The sequence below is a fragment of the Podarcis muralis genome, chromosome 8 (genome assembly GCF_964188315.1).
Source record: "Podarcis muralis chromosome 8, rPodMur119.hap1.1, whole genome shotgun sequence".
Lineage (NCBI taxonomy): Eukaryota > Metazoa > Chordata > Lepidosauria > Squamata > Lacertidae > Podarcis > Podarcis muralis.
Window position 1 is genome coordinate 56,704,943 of NC_135662.1, and position 16,466 is coordinate 56,721,408.

The following is a 16,466-nucleotide window of genomic DNA, read 5'->3' on the forward strand; positions in this document are numbered from 1 at the left end:
CTCTCCCCCTCTGCATGTTGGAAAACACCCTCTTACACAACCCAGTTGTGCTCATTTGACTAGTAGGGGCAGAATGTGTCTATGGATACCTAGTCAAATATGTATCCAAATGTGCACTCTCTCCATCTGTTGTACATTACTTTCAGCCTCTCTCCCCCTTCTGTTCCAACCAGTCACATGCAGCACTGTATGACAATAACTTATTTGGGGTGAAAGTTGCTACATAGAACTGCAAGCAGTGCAACTTACCAAAGCATGGCAAGGCAGGGTACATTGGTCCCGTTGCCTTGGCAATGGCTCAGCAATGGTGATGCATTCCCTTTTCCTTTGTTCTGAAATAACAGCAGATGGAGGGAAGAATGACTGCAAATGAGTACAAAGGAATGGAAGGTCACACTTGTTTAAAAACAATTTTGTTCCCCCTGGAATGGCATCTTTTGTAAAACTTTCATAAACTTTCATAACCTCATGATGCATAACAAGGGAAGTTCATGCCTTAGTTCTTAAAAGGCAGTGCCAGGAATTCATGTTTTATAGTCCTGTACTTATGCCATCCTTGGAAAAGAGAGTATTTCTCCCTCTCTGCTCCTTGCCTAGATGCTTGCAAGTTCTCTTCTCCTCTACCCCCCAACCAATCAGTCCCTTATGCATATTGTTATTATTTATTGTTATTAGTTATTAAATTTATATCCCCACTCCCTTTGTGCTTTTGTTGTGCGCCTGAACTGAGCAAGTTTGTTGATGATGAGAGTTCCATCCTGCAATCATGTTTCTGGAGAAAAGCAGCAGAAGTATGTTTTCCCAATTCCCAGCTCATTTGTGTGCACGCTGTTCTTAAGGGTATTGGGTGAAGTCTAGTGATGTCTGTCTGACCTAGGACAGATGTAGCACGGACAACATTTCCTCAGTGACCATGTTCGCATGTACCAATAAGCCAAGAAACTTGGCTTTATAGACCTTACTGTGTATTAGCTGCTTGCTTGTACACGCAGCCTTATCACTCCTGGTTGTACAAGCAGGTAAGCAAACAGGGAAGGGAGTAGCTTAACATTATGTCCAAACCCAGGATTGTGGTTTGTTTCTCCCTAACAAGTTAAGATTCATAAACAAGCAACTCTTGGTTTAAGGCTGGCTAGTTCTCATGGCTTTTCATGGTGAAACAAGTCATTTGTTCCAGTTCAGACATAATGCTAAGCTATTCTCTTTGTGGTTTGTATATTCATTTCCATGAAGGGAAGATCAAAGTGGGTGTGATTGGACCAGGTGCATCAGCTCATACACAGGGTGGTTTATTAAACCAAGGTTCTCAGCTTATTGTTATGTTGGAATGCAGCTACTGCAGGGGGAGTTTGTATGTTGGAAGGTGCTCCTTGTGGCTGTCTTTAATACGAAACTCCAACATTCCTCCACATCGTATAGGTAGTATTGTAATTAATGGGCATTTAGTATATGCTGTACCAGCTATAGGTCTCACAAAGAATCATAGATCAATATAGCTATTTTAATAGTTACAGCATTAAGCAGTACAGTAACTTCTTAGTACTGTTGCCATGGCTCTTCTGATTAAAATGGAAGTACAGCCACTATTACTGACAGGTACATACTGTATATACTTGAGTATAAGCTGACTTTTTCAGCACATTTTTTATGTGAAAAAGCCCCGCTCGGCTTATACTCGAGTGAGGGTCCTTTCGGGCTGCTCCTTCATCCTTCTCCGCCTTTGCCGCTGTTGGTGGCGGAGGAACGAGCAGCCTGAAAGCAGCCCTTTTGGGCTGCTTGTTCTTTCTCCGCTGCTGCTGCCACCACCAGGTTTGTGGTGTGGTGAACAGGCTTATACTCGAGTCAATAAGTTTTCCCAGTTTTTTGTGGTAAAATTAGGTGCCTCGGGTTATATTCGGGTCGGCTTATACTGGAGTATATATGGTATATCCCACCCAAGAGTTTACAGTCATGTGATCCATTATTCTGGGATCAATCGTATGGTTATTTACTAAACCTGCAAAATGAGTGTCCTAGATTCCAAAATCATTTGGACTGGAATACCCTTGGTGGGATGCGGGTATTGCTAGGACTTGCCGATCAAAAGGTCGGCGGTTCGAATCCCCGCGACGGGGTGAGTTCCCGTTGCTCGGTCCCTGCTCCTGCCAACCTAGCAGTTCAAAAGTGTGTCAAAGTGCAAGTAGATAAATAAGTACCACTACGGCAGGAAGGTAAACGGCGTTTCCGTGCGCTGCTCTGGTTCACCAGATGCGGCTTAGTCATGCTGGCCACGTGAGCTGTACGCCGGCTCCCTCGGCCAATAAAGCGAGATGAGCGCCGCAACCCCAGAGTCGGCCACGACTGGACCTAATGGTCAGGGGTCCCTTTACCTTTACCTTACCCTTGCTACAATGGCATGACTATTAATATCTCCCTCTCTGGGTGACACTATGCTTTTGCGTCTCTAAAAGTTGTCACAGTTACTGACGTTTCTTGGCTAAGAGCACTTTGTAGGTTTAGTATTCTTCAGTACCTGGTCAGTTTATCACCAATTACTGCTTTCTATTTGCTCCTGTCCTAATTCCTCTATTGATCTCCCATTGCTTCAATTTCTTGACCCAAAATTTCAGAGCTTTGCATGAATATAACAGCTTGTTTTAGAAAATTGCCATCTTTTTATGTGAACCTCCTTGATAATTTTGTTGTGAGTTGGAAGGACAGGATGCAGATTCGAAAACAACCGGAGGTTTAGCTTTTTTGACTAAGCACATTTTTGGAATTTTTATTTATTTACTTGAACCAGGTTAACTAACCAAAACAGAGACAGTATCTTGGAGAGAAATGTTGAAAGGAGGCTTCACATTCTTTCTACTACAGCATTTGCATAATTTTGCTTACCTTGTTTGTGGACATCTTTTGTTGGCATTCATAGACTAGGATTATATTTATTTAACTCCACTGCAATCTTCTTGAGCCATTCAAGTGTAATGAATTATGATAGACACTTAATTGTGTTCTAGTTCCACAATACGGCTTTAGGCAAAGGCTTGCGCCTTGGTGGACTATAAAGCTTCGATATGCAGTCACTTCTGACAGCTTTGGACTTTTTTATTGGCAATTACACAGATGGTGAAGAGTGTTTTTAGCTAGTGAGATGTGTTTAGAAGGAAAAAATAGTTTGCAAAAATAATTTATTCAATGAATAGCATTTGATGTTTTTCTCAAATTGTCTTTCCAAAGTTGTAATATTATATAATTTGTATGTTTTCTGAAATGTTATCAAATGACTACTGGTTCTAATAGTCAAAGGAGAATTGTTTATAGACATCTTAAGGTTTTAAATTATCGTTTTTATTGCTCAAGTATGTTCTTCCAGCCCCCTTGCAAACAAGTGGGCGTAGGGTAAAACTTACCTGAATTTGTACATTTGCATTGGAAACAACTGTCGCTGTTACCACATTCATAAAAAAGTGCACTATGCTATGAAGGATAAATTTACACATTCTGTACTTCAGAGAAGCAGTTTGATAATACATAATTTTACCGAAGCTTTTTAGTAAAACAGAAGTCTCACTCTCATAACTACAACTCTTACCGTGTTGTGAGAAATTAGAATTTTGGGGCAGGAAGGCATATTCTGAGAATAAATCAAGAGACCAACATCACAAGGCATTAAGTGCTATCACCCCACAATGAGCAATACTTCACAGAAGTGGAGATGGGGTCTATCCACTATGGTACTTATTTAGTAAAAACACAAGTATTTAGAATTGGGATACATGCATGATACTTTGTAGTTTTCAAGCAAAGGTTGTAGACATGCAAGATGTTCACAGGATGATTGGGAATAAATAGTATCTGAGATACGTTCGGGAGTCAGCTGTATTCTGGATGCCAAATTTAGGTTTTCAGATAGGAGGATAAATTTCAAGACTTCCCATATTAATAGGTATTAATAGGTGTTTCTCATTTAAATGTTTAACTCACCTGACTTTCCCGTGACACTCAGAGTAATGCTATGTTTACTATAATTTATCTTCATTAATTATTGAAGAATAAGTGTATGTTTTCTTGGTGTTAATGGCCATTGCACGAAGCAAGAACTGCTTTTTTTGCAGAAGAAAATTAATTTCAAGTGCCAAATTGGTTTTTCATCTCACTGTTCCATCAGAATTCCCCAGTGGAACTGATTTTGCTGGAAATCAGTGGGTTTAGTTGTTTGGGTTTGGCACCAAATGTTGCTTTTGGGTGAGATTGGTTTTACTTGACATCATAATTTATTTAGGCCTACCTGTCAAATATGGCCCACGAAGGCTCTCTTTTTTTTGGAGGGGGGATGATTTTGTTTTGAACATTTTTTTCATCTCATAATATATCATTTCCCAATATGCTTTTACATTTTTGCTTGCCCACCACATATGAAAAAATGTTCCTTCTATTTCTTTACATTTCCAACACAAATACGATTCCACATTGTACATTTTAGTCAATTGACTCTTAGTTAAATACTATCTATGAATCATTTTCATATAGTTCTCTTTCAGTGCATAGCGTGCAGTAAATTTCAAATCATTCTTCCAAAATTTCTCCCAGAGATTTAATTCGATATTGAAGTTATTTTAAAGGTAGTTGTATTTAAGTAAGCTTCTTAATGGTTTTTAAAAACATTTATTTGATAAAAAACTCGCACAAAAGTGAGCATAGGAGTAAAATGTGTCTGTGATTTCTTAATTATTGCTTATGTTGACTTATTTTTTATTTATTTAAAGGTAAAGTGCAAGTTAAAAGCTCAGACATTCAAGTTGGCGATCTCATTATAGTGGAAAAGGTTGGTACTTTAAAATGTTTTTTTGATTGGGGACACACACACACACTACAGATAAGAGCTCTTAAAGTATTAGCCGGTATACATTTATCATTTTTGCTATTTGTATAATTTCCTGCCACAGAGCAGGTTTCAAGCAGAATAGGTAGTTAATGGGCATTATCTAATGTTATGTCAGCAGCCTGCCCCCACCCATCTGCTCTGGAAGGTACGCCAACCTTCCAGAGCAGATTTTCAAGGTGCACAGTGAGGCTGCAGGGGAAAACAGAAAAAGAGAAATTCCTGTTGCACAGTCAGAAACCCATTGCAGTCAAACAGGCACTGCTGGATATCACCCATTGTTGTTGTTTAGTCGTGTCCGACTCTTTGTGACCCCATGGACCAGAGCATGCCATGCATCCCTGTCTTCCACTGCCTCCTGCTGTTTGGTCAAACTCATGTTGGTAGCTTCGAAAACACTGTCCAGCCATCTCGTCCTCTGTTGTCCCCTTCTCCTTGCACCCTCCATCTTTCCCAACATCAGGGTCTTTTCCAGGGAGTTTTCTCTTCTCATGAGGTAGCCAAAGTATTGGAGCCTCAGCTTCAGGATCTGTCCTTCCAGTGAGCACTCAGGGCTGATTTCCTTAAGAATGGATAGGTTTGATCTTCTTGCAGTCCATGGGATTCTCAAGATTCTCCTCCAGCACCATAATTCAAAAGCATCAATTCTTCGATGATCAGCCTTCTTTATGGTCCAGCTCTCACTTCCATACATCACTACTGGGAAAACCATAGCTTTCACTATATGGAGCTTTGTTGGCAAGGTGATGTCTCTGCTTTTTAAGATGCTGTCTAGGTTTGTAATTGCTTTTCTCTCAAGAAGCAGGCGTCTTTTAATTTCGTGACTGCTGTCACCATCTGCAGTGATCATGGAGCCCAAGAAAGTAAAATTTCTCACTGCCCCCATTTCTTCCCCTTCTATTTGCCAGGAGGTGATGGGACCAGTGGCCATGATCTTAGGTTTTTTGATGTTGAGCTTCAGACCATATTTTGTGCTCTCCTCTTTCACCCTCATGAAAAGGTTCTTTAATTCCTCCTCACTTTCTGCCATCAAGGTTGTGTCATCTGCATATCTGAGGTTGTTGATATTTCTTCCGGCAATCTTAATTCCGGTTTGGGATTCATCCAGTCATAGCCCTGAACAAAGGATACAAGAGAACACATTTAAAATCTTGATAATGCCTGGTTATTACACAAAGCTTGCAATGATCTCCTGCCCAAGGGTGATCAGGGCGATTGGGTCCACCCTTGCATAGCTCCAGCAATGTTGCACCTGGATATGCTCCCAAATAATTAATTGGAGTAAATTGGTAGGGCTTATTTTATTTATTTCATTTTAGCAAATCTAAAGTAGATCTTTTTCAACCATTGTTGTCAGTATGAAGGACTTTATAATTTTAAATATTTACTTTTGTTACAAAGACAAATAATTGGAACTCATAACTGACAAATATGAGAACTTGTTTTTATTGGTATCCTGCCGTTGTAATGAGGATGGTAAGATTAATTATGTCTGCTGGTGTGTGAGAGAGCTGCGTTTTTGTCAAAGCTTCAGCTTGTTAACGGGCAACAGTTTTAAAGGATAACGCTAGTAACCTGAGATGTGACTAAAAGGTTTATGTCAACATTAAAAGAGAAGTTGTAAAGATGTATAGTTAATCTATATAAAGACAGCACATCTGATTTTATGTTTGTCATTTAAGGAATGATTTATTGACTTCTGAAGTTGCCTTTTGCCTCTCCTCTCAGTTTTGCAGATAGTAGGTTCACAAGTATTGAATATACAATATAGCTCATGTTCTTCAGTAAGATTTATATTTTTTCTGTACCCTCTCTTTCCACCTTACTATATAAAAAGACTTTTTGCTCAATATAGGAAGGATCTGGACGGTTTTAGAATATGCAATTAAATTTCAGCATTTTTAAAAAAAATTCTGATGGAGTGAAATGAGATTCTACACTCATTCTCACGTCATTTGCTTTTCTTAAATGTTGGAGTAGGCTCTTCTGTTATTTCTCTGTAGAACGCTAAAGGTTTGCATTCCCCATCATTTTGTGTTTATGTATGTGTGTGTACACACATACTTTACAGCAGCAATGCAAGGCTATTTATTTGATCAGAGATCAAAGACACTGTGCAGAGGGGGTTCTCAGTCTAAAATGCCTGATTCTTAAAAGCTGTTGGAGGAAAAGTGATAGCGTAAACTAGTGCTGCCGTTTTGATGTTTACTGTACTTAATGTCTGCTATTTGTAACTATGGATCTTGTGATATGGGCAAAGTGCTAACGGTTCCTTTATCCTATTTGCTGAGGACAAAATCAACCCCAGTTAGCTTTAGCATTTTGATAGTTTAGCAAGTTAAACATAGTTTAAAAAAATGAAAAGAAGGGGAAGAGAATTGAAACACCATTGGACAATTGAAATAATTGTTAAGGGATATGTAGACAATAAAGTGATGGTTTAAGTTTGCTAATATTACACACACACACAGACACACACACACACACAGAGAGAGAGAGAGAGAGAGAGAGAGAGAGCGCACAGTAAAAATTAATGCCCAAGTGCTAGCCCCCAGCCATCCAGGTTAGAAGTGTGATTGTCAGATGGTTACTGAGCTACAGTTGTTTGCTTCAGTTCAGCCTAGTGCAGGACCCAGTGATGGCTTTAGAGGCAAAGGGATTTGTGTAAGCAAGCTCACATCCCTTTGGCCCCCAAACGTTTCTTGTCTTGCACTTAAATAGATAGATAGATAGATAGATAGATAGATAGATAGATAGATAGATAGATAGATAAATAAATAAGGGGTACACAGAGGAGGGGGTAATTCTGTTCCATGAACACAATGACTATATAGGATTCAACCCTTAGAATTAAATGCCCCCCTCTCTCTCTATACACACACACATATATAACAAACATGCTGTTCTTCCCCCCAACAGAATCAGCGAATTCCATCTGATATGGTGTTTCTGAGAACGTCAGAAAAAACAGGTATGTTGATATTTTCTGGTATTGTTCTGTGGATGCTTCGTGAAGGATATACACTAGTGATTATAGTAACTGAAAGTTTATATTATTGCTGTTTTCAAATGGATCCTCTTGGATTGATTCTGTAGTTCTGCTTTTTTTCTTTTCTTTTCTTTTTAAGTAGATAGGAACACCTGATCGAAAATAAAAAGTATTTATCCAGCTTTAGAGAGGATCATGATTCTATTTGTGTAAAAGCTATGCCTTTTGTACAAGGCAGCAAACCTGGCAGGGATAAAATAAAACTGCATGCCCATGTAGTCTTCTGTGAACTGATATGTAACCCCTAGCACAGACAATGCACAATTTAGCTACATGTGGTGGGTGGAGTTGCCACATCCACTCTTTGCTGCTGCCATACTAGCTTTTTTCCTTAGATTTAAGATGGAAGGGCCTGTGAGGCCATTATCATCTCCCCGCCCCCCCAACCCATGTTGTTTGAGAGCTGATGCTCATTGTCGGTGACTGGCTGGGTTATGAACTAGTGCATGGGTAGGCAAACTAAAGCCCTGGGGCTGGATCCAGGCCAATCAGCTTCAGGAATCATGAGTAGAATGTGTCCTTTTATTTAAAATGCATCTCTGGGTTATTTGTGGGGCATAGGAATTCGTTCATTTTCTTTCCTTTCCAAAATATAGTCCGGCCTCCCACAAGGTTTGCTGAAAAAGTTTGCTGACCCCTGAACTAGTGGCTACAGGCTTTGTTGGAACTCTGCTTGACCACACTCCCTGTCTCTTCCTGGTAGGAGCTTCATCTTGGCAATAGAGCCAGGCCTCTGTTTTAGCTCTACTACTGTGGTGGTATCCCAGCAGGAATTGGCGTGTGCCCTGGTAGTTGGCAATCTTGTCCATCGGCTTAGCTTGGGACTCTTTTGTCGCTTCCTCCATCTCTAGTGCATACAGATTATACAAAAGCTGGTTGTTTACTTGTGGAACTGTGCAACAGATATTGCTCCTTTAGTTTGTAGTGCTCTGAATTCTAGTCTTACACTGCAGTCCTAATGCTTCCTAGGGAGTAACCCCATTAAAATCAATGGCACTTACGTCTGAGTAAATATACATAAGATTACACTGTTGGTATATTACATTGATGTGATAAATTCATATAGTGGCTGTGTTTAGATGTCATGCTGAGCCATAGTTAATTAACCTTGGCTAATATGCTCATCCCTCGCCTCTCTTCTAGTACAGCTGTGAGGAGTAGTTTAGAAGCTTTCACTTAACCACACATTGTTGCATCATTATTTTATTTATTTTTATTTAACCAAGATTTATACCCTGCTTAATTGACAAAATTCTCTATGAAGTTTGCACAAAGTGCTATAAGATACTCATTTAAAATACAGATAAGATCAAACCTTAAAACATTTTGACATAAAAATTATCAAAATATAACTAAAATCAGCAATTTTTAATTGTTAAAATTCCATACATGGGTGAGCTTGCCTAAACATATTTTTTTTTTAAGCAGGCATCATCAAAACTGACAAACTGGTTAATTTTGGTATAATTAAAAGTGATTCTACAAAAATTAAAAAGAATAAAAAATTCTGGTAGAATTTAGTAGAATTCAAAGTAGAAGCTGAAGCTTGCGTACTTCCTCCTCACCATGACTGTGCTGGAGGAGGAGGAGGTGAGTGTGTTCCTGTGTTTATACACTTAACAGGAAGCTGTATGATATTGCTCACCTGTGGATTGTGGTCTGGGGGGTGGGGGTTGTTGTGGACCAACATAACTACTTTTCCTTTTTATATATTCTGGGTAGTTAGTTATGTCATCTTAGATTATGCCTTCTCAAATTAACGGCAGTGGTGAATTTAAATTACTGGCTATGCCTCCAATTTTTTGTAGAAATTACAGAATTATGTTAAGTACTGTAGCAGGTAACCTGAAAGAAGACCTGTTACATTTCATTAAAAATGTTACTTAGTTGTTTTGTGCATTTATACATTATAATTAATTACAGATAAGTGTTTTGTGGCTTTTTGCACAAGGATGTTTGACACTTTGAACCTCTGAAATTGCACAGAAAATGTGGTATCACTTTGGAATTCAGCTGTTCAACTCAAGTGTCACCTCCTATCTCTTTCTAAGCACTGCTACAGAATAATAAGGCTGTAATAGTTGTGGCACGTGTTCTGGAAATATCTATTATGTTTAGAAACCATACATTTTAAAACCTACCTGTCTTGAAACGAAAGAAAGTTTGGGAAATGTATTGCTACAGAGAATGACAAATGACTATAGTGAAGTTTTGCACATACGGCCAAATAAACTTTTATCTTCAGGGCATGAGTGACTGCCAACAATCTGTCCAAACTACTTTAATCTGTTCCCGTATCTCAGCTCCTATTCCAGTTTTAACATTTGATTTAACTCAGGCTAGCAATGTTTTGACACCTATCTCAAGCCACTGAATAATATCGCTTTTATGTGTTCCACCTATTGTTTTCTACATAAACTCAAGTGGAATAATAGCATTAATACAAAGTATACTAATAGTATACTTAATATGCTAATACTTAAAGAGCTAGTGTAGTGTAGTGGCCAAGGCTGAGCTGAAAAGGAAAAACAATCCTTGGTTTAAAGCTTGCTCCTGTTATGAATTGCAAAGTGGTCTTAGGCAAGTTAATTTTTATCAGGCTCAGCCCTTCAGCTGCAATATGGGGGTGTCTTTCACCCACATTCTAGTGATGTTGCAATATTTACACAGGAATAAGGGCCAGAATGCAGGGGTGTGCATTTTTTTTGACTGCTGGTGGCACTTCATCAGGTATTTACTGGACCTGAGGGCCCTTGACCTTTTTTTGCTGTGGGTGAGGGGCAGGGGTGGGGAGGGGTATTTTGGCAATGCAGGGACTTCCACTGTTAATCGGAACTGAACTCTGTGTGGAACATCACACCTGCCACTTAAATACCAACCTATATATACAATGTTTTGAATGCTCAAACACTCTATTATTTATTAAATTTATATTCAGCCCTTCCGCCCAAAGGAGCCCAGGGTGTCAGTGCTAAATGAATGCTGTGTATTACTTAATAAGTATGGGTGAATTCCAGCTAAATCATTTTGTCAGTACAATGAGTTCAACTTGCATAATGGAACTTCCCCCCCACATTGGATGAAAGATTCCTACTTTGCAAGGGGTTGGACTAGATGACACTCATGGTCCCTTCCAACTCTGATTAGTTCCAGTATATAAATTTAAACTAGTTAGTATTATGTCTATCACAATTGTCCTGTTTTCAGTGATTCTCAAAAATGGGATATAATTTCAAAATGAATTCATTGCTTGCGCATGACAATTTGCTTGCTTTAACCCTTTTGATTTTTTAAATGTTTCAATAAGAGGAAGGTTTGGGATGTGCTTCTACTTCTAAAGAGGATATAAATTGTATAATTAGAATTTAAGAACGTGGGCAGATGCTTTAAATATCTCCTTTTCTCTGGATGATGCTCAGTGAATGCAAAATAATTCTGTAATGTATTTAATAAAATAAAAATTCCTAAAACGTACAGAGTCAATATAAGACCCCTAAAATATATGCAGCGTGATCAAGCTTGGATTAAAAGCATCTGTGTGCTTGTCAATAAGGAATTGTGATGAGTTCAGGGGTATCATATTGACTGTGTATTAATACATGGTATCCTATTGGACCATAAGCTGATTGTTTAGAATGTAAATGATTCTGTTGATGGATCCAGTGACTGATGGCTTAAATTCCAATTAATCAATTGCTTCATCAGTTTCTTAATTCAGATCAAATATCTCCTGAGTGAACATAGTTCTTTCAGTGGTATTAGGAAAAATTAATGCTTTAGAACTAATTTTCATCAATCCCTTATAAATGTCAATATGTTTTTCCCTGTGTCCCAAGTGTGACAACATTATGGCATAAATATTTGTCATATATTACAGTTCCTTTTTACCGTAAGCTATCAAAGCTGAACTTTTCTTCTGAATATAGTAAATGAAGCTCTGTAACCCCCAACTCAGTGGTGCTCTTCAGCTTGTCAGCTGCTTAGAATGTCCCTGCAATATAGTGATATAAATGATTTAAAATAAACTTTTGTTCTGTGTAGACATAAAACCCTGGGCTCTTAGTTTCTGACTCATAGCAAGCAGGTTGCTAATATTACAACACTTTATGACAGCTTCACATGCCTTGTTTCTCAATAACCCATCAATTAATTCTTCAGCACTTGACACAGACTCTTCATTGTGACACTTATACCAGTTGATCTTAATTTGATTGCCATTAAAACCACCCTTTCCTGACAAGTCTTGTCAATTATACAAAATAAAATCAAGTATTCATAAGAAGTCTGTAACAGGATATAGGCAAGAAGATTTAATAATTCAGTTTTGGTGAGGCTTAACTGGCATTAGTTGTAGCTAATGTTCTCATTTGTGAAAAATTTATCAGACACAACACTTGAGAGAGAATACAGACAGAATAGCTTCTATTTATACAGCCTTAGCTGCACGGTGGCATAAAAGGAGAACATGTTAGCATAATCTCATTCTTTAAAAAAAAGTAAATCAAATCTTACTCAGTTGCATCATGTTGAAAATTTGAGGCTTTCTGAATAATTGATTTAAAGCATCATGGTTATAGCTTTAATACAAAGAGAAAATGAGAGCATAATTTTACCCTAGGTACATAATTTTACCTTAGGTACAACACAAGACAAAACAATGATTTATGTAGCTTAGGGTTGTCCCCCCCCCCATTTTAATTGAAGTTTTACATATATATTCAGCTCTCCTTGTGTTTATTTACAGCTAGTTTGTAATATTGCAAAATTATTAATTGAAGTTTTCCAAAATATTCAGCTTTTGTCTCAGCAAATCATTTATTCATATTAATGTTTAACAGTGTATCTTATCTGTGAGTTCTGAATAAAAATAATGCTTGCAACTTTCTGTTTTTCATAAGATGTTCTTTATTTTTTATACCTCCTGTCTTGAGCATTAATTCCCAAGTCAAATGACTTACCCAGCTAATACTAAATAATTCTATATTTAGCAAAAACTGGATGGTCAGTCCTGCTTCAAGATAAAAATTCTGAAAGTGGAATGGGCTGGTATCTCCTAAGGAGTTGACTTTTATTTTCTTAATATGACAAGGCTAGTGTAGAAATATCATATGAAAGACTACTCCAGGGAAAGCAAAAAATATGCCAATATGGAAAAGACTCCTTCAACTTGAAGGGTGACCAGTATATACCTTGAATCCCAGTTTGGGAGAAATGTGCCTTGTATAGGATCAGCTCAAGTCTCATCCATAACTTGTTTTGACAGAACTAAAATCCCAGCCCTTGTAGACCTCCCAGTCATGGCAAGATTGGCCAAAGGGAAGGGGGCAGAGCATTATGCTACCTCTCTCTGCATACACAAGCATTTTTTGACAGACACACTTTTGACAGAAATTTCTGCTGTTTGTGGAGGTGGCTTCCTATTTACACACACTTTTCTCTATTCTTCCATTTTCTTCCCTCAGTATCTTTTTGCTGCTTTGTAGCCCTGTTTATAACTCATCTTTCTGGGTTCAGTGGCAGACTTGAATTCTTCCTGTAAAAGGTAAAGGACCCCTGGACGGTTAAGTCCAGCCAAAAGCGACTATGGGGTTGTGGTGCTCATCTGGCTTCAGGCCGAGGGAGCCGGCGTTTGTCCACAGCTTTCTGGGTCATGTGGCCAGCATGACTAAACCACTTCTGGCACATAAAGGACCGTGATGGAAATCAGAGCACACGGAAATGCTATTTACTTTCCCACTGCAGCAGTACCTATTTATCTACTTGCACTGGTGTGCTTTGGAACTGCTAGGTTCACAGAAGCTAGGTACAACACAGAGGAACAGAGCAATGGGAGCTCACCTTGTCGTGCAGATTCGAACTGCCGACCTTCCAATCAGCAAGACCAAGAGGCTCAGGCTTTAGACCACAGTGCCATCCGCTCCCCTTATTCTTCCTATAGTTCACACGCTGGGCAGGGGGGATATCAGATGGAAGTAAACTAAGCTGCATGGCTAGCTAGCTGCACCATGTCTCTGACTCTAGGCTAGGGTGAAGTGGAGGAATGAAAATGCACTGACACAGACTACCTACTCCACCCATTCTTTTGATCAGCATGAGCAGGTCAGCTGACCACTGGAAATCTTGGAAGGTTCATTTTGCAATGTCTTATTAATATGGGTCTTTGATCTATTAAACTTTGTAAAGGGGAAGCAGCAATGAGAGGCTGTCATGTAACTCTTGACTTTCTCTTGTAAATTCATGCATGTTTTAGTAGACAGGCTACTGATGAACTTATTTGCAAAGCCTGTGCATAATACTGGAGGATGAGAGATCAGATTGGTATTGGTAGCAGTGGTCTAGTGAGTGGATTGGGAGCACCCAATGATTATGCAATGTTATTAAGTGTGTGCAGATAACATCAGTGCTTAGATAAACAGAAGTCCCATGTAAACCTCTCTGAGCTTTGAAAAGTAGAATGATTGACTGTACTAATGACAAATATAGTGGTCTCTGATGTGTTAGAGAACCCCAGATAGTCCTGAGTGACTGAGGGGGGTTGACTGATTGGGTTCAGAGGATGGCTAATTCTTATTTGGATGAGGGGTGGTGCCTGTTTTTAAAGTGTCTTCTATTTTGTTTTTGTTTTTATTGTGTTATATTTTGTTTTGACCCACCCCAAGATCACCTGTAATGAGGAGTGGAATATAAGTCTTTAAAAATAGATAGTACTGAGTGTCATATGCATACTGCTGACACTTTAGCCCAGACCACCAGATTACTTCTCCCAGTGGTTTTATGTAGATGTTAAAAAGCATAGGGGACAAGGTGGAAAACTGACACACCCCATAAGCCAACAGCCCCAGCACCACCTTCTGAGATCACTTAGGAAGGACTCCCATAACACCATTTCTCCCAAGCAAAACCCAGATAAGCAGGTCAGAGGGATGCCATAGTTGATGATATCAAAAGAAATCAATACTAGACAACAATTAATGCTAGAGTCTTAATATCTTCCAATTTTCACCAATTATGCAACATTTAAGTGGGACATCTAGAGATGTACAGTCAAAAAAATGAATATTGGTATGGAGCTTCAATTTTTCCCTTCTAGTTTATTTCTGTATTGGATCCTTTATGTTAAAAATCAAACTAAAAATTAAACCCTTGTAGTCATAGAGAAAAGTTTGAAAGTATGGTTCCAATAAGGTGATGAGATTAGAAACAAGGAAATAAGTATAAATATAAATAAATATAATTATTTTCACCTCATTTCTAAAGGAATTGTTTATTTGTCATAGCTGTGGATGACTGCAGTTTCAATTTGGCAAGCGGTATGCAAACTATGACCTGGTTCGCATATAACACTATCAAACCATGCCTTAGCAAGAACAAGCAAACATGAGTTCTCAAAGGGAAGATATTTGCTCTTTCTCTTTGCCTGCCTGCCTGTGCTTCTGTGAGCTAAACCATGGTTTGTTTTAGCGTTACATCTGAATCCAGGCTTGTTGTTTTGTTTAGCTCCAGGCAAATCATGAGATGTAGTCAAGGTTTGTTCTATGGCTTACAGCTCATGGTTTCTTAAACCATGAGCCCAGGTTCAAATGTAACCATGGCTTGGCTTACAGCAATGTGAATACAGCAGAACTGCAGGAGGGACAAAATGACCATGAGCTTCTTTTTTCTAGGAATCTGCATATTTGATCCTTCATGCCAAGCCATTGTTTGGCTTAACATCATGTGTGAACTCAGCCTATGTAAATCATTAATAAAGTATTCAAATTAACCTTTCATTATCTAAACTTAAGAATTAGTATGTCTTGGTACATTGAAAAGTCTTGCCAATAGTGCTAAAGAATTATTTCAAAATGCCTGGATAGGAGGACGTTTTATTGTTTAGGTTTTGCTGTAGTGATCACTATTGAAAGCTGACTTGGCACAAAGCAGTCTCTTTTTCTGGATAAAAGGGAAACGGACTATGAGATAAGTTATTGATGAAATTAACTGCTGAAGTGGAGAGGAAATGCAGCTGGCCAATACATGTCATAGTGTGAGCTCTATTAAATGAATATATGTGCAGTCAACCATTCACAGGAGCCACACTGGTCTTGAACTGCATTGATCTATAGTATAATTCTAAATGAAATTGATGGATGAGAGCAGCCATTGACAGGAAGGGTAAAGAGAACCATGAAATGTCTTGTATAGGGAAAGTATGATGGAAAATAGACTGTTGATTAGAGTGTACTATAGGAGTGTGGCATTCTCACGTTGTCTTATGCTTATTTACAGTGTTTTCAATTTCAATAGCTATGTCTGAAAAATGCTTACTATGTTTGGATTTTCCAGAAGTAGTTAATTATTTTATACAGACCTCGGCCCGTCTTTTAGGACTTGTGTAGTTTTCAGCTGTGAACCAAAGTTTTATTTAGCATTGTTTGAAATTTAGTACTTTATGAAAGTGTCTTTTTTTAAAAAAAAAAAAGTTTTATTTCTTACATCTTTTATAAAATAGTGTAGACATTGGACATTGTAAGTTCTTCTGAGAGAGTATTGTGTGAAAATTCCACCTTTAGG

General features: G+C 38.4%; 1 protein-coding gene across 8 annotated transcripts in view; it reads left to right on the forward strand.

The window, feature by feature from the left end:
• The window catches only part of ATP9B (ATPase phospholipid transporting 9B), a 115,138-nt gene that overhangs the window by 26,671 nt on the left and 72,001 nt on the right, over positions 1-16,466 (forward strand). For all 8 annotated transcript variants that reach the window (XM_077933210.1, XM_077933211.1, XM_077933212.1 and 5 more), the window contains 2 exons: positions 4,749-4,807; positions 7,784-7,835. In XM_077933210.1, the coding sequence (XP_077789336.1) occupies positions 4,749-4,807; positions 7,784-7,835 (111 nt within the window). The remainder of the gene's footprint in view (positions 1-4,748; positions 4,808-7,783; positions 7,836-16,466) is intronic.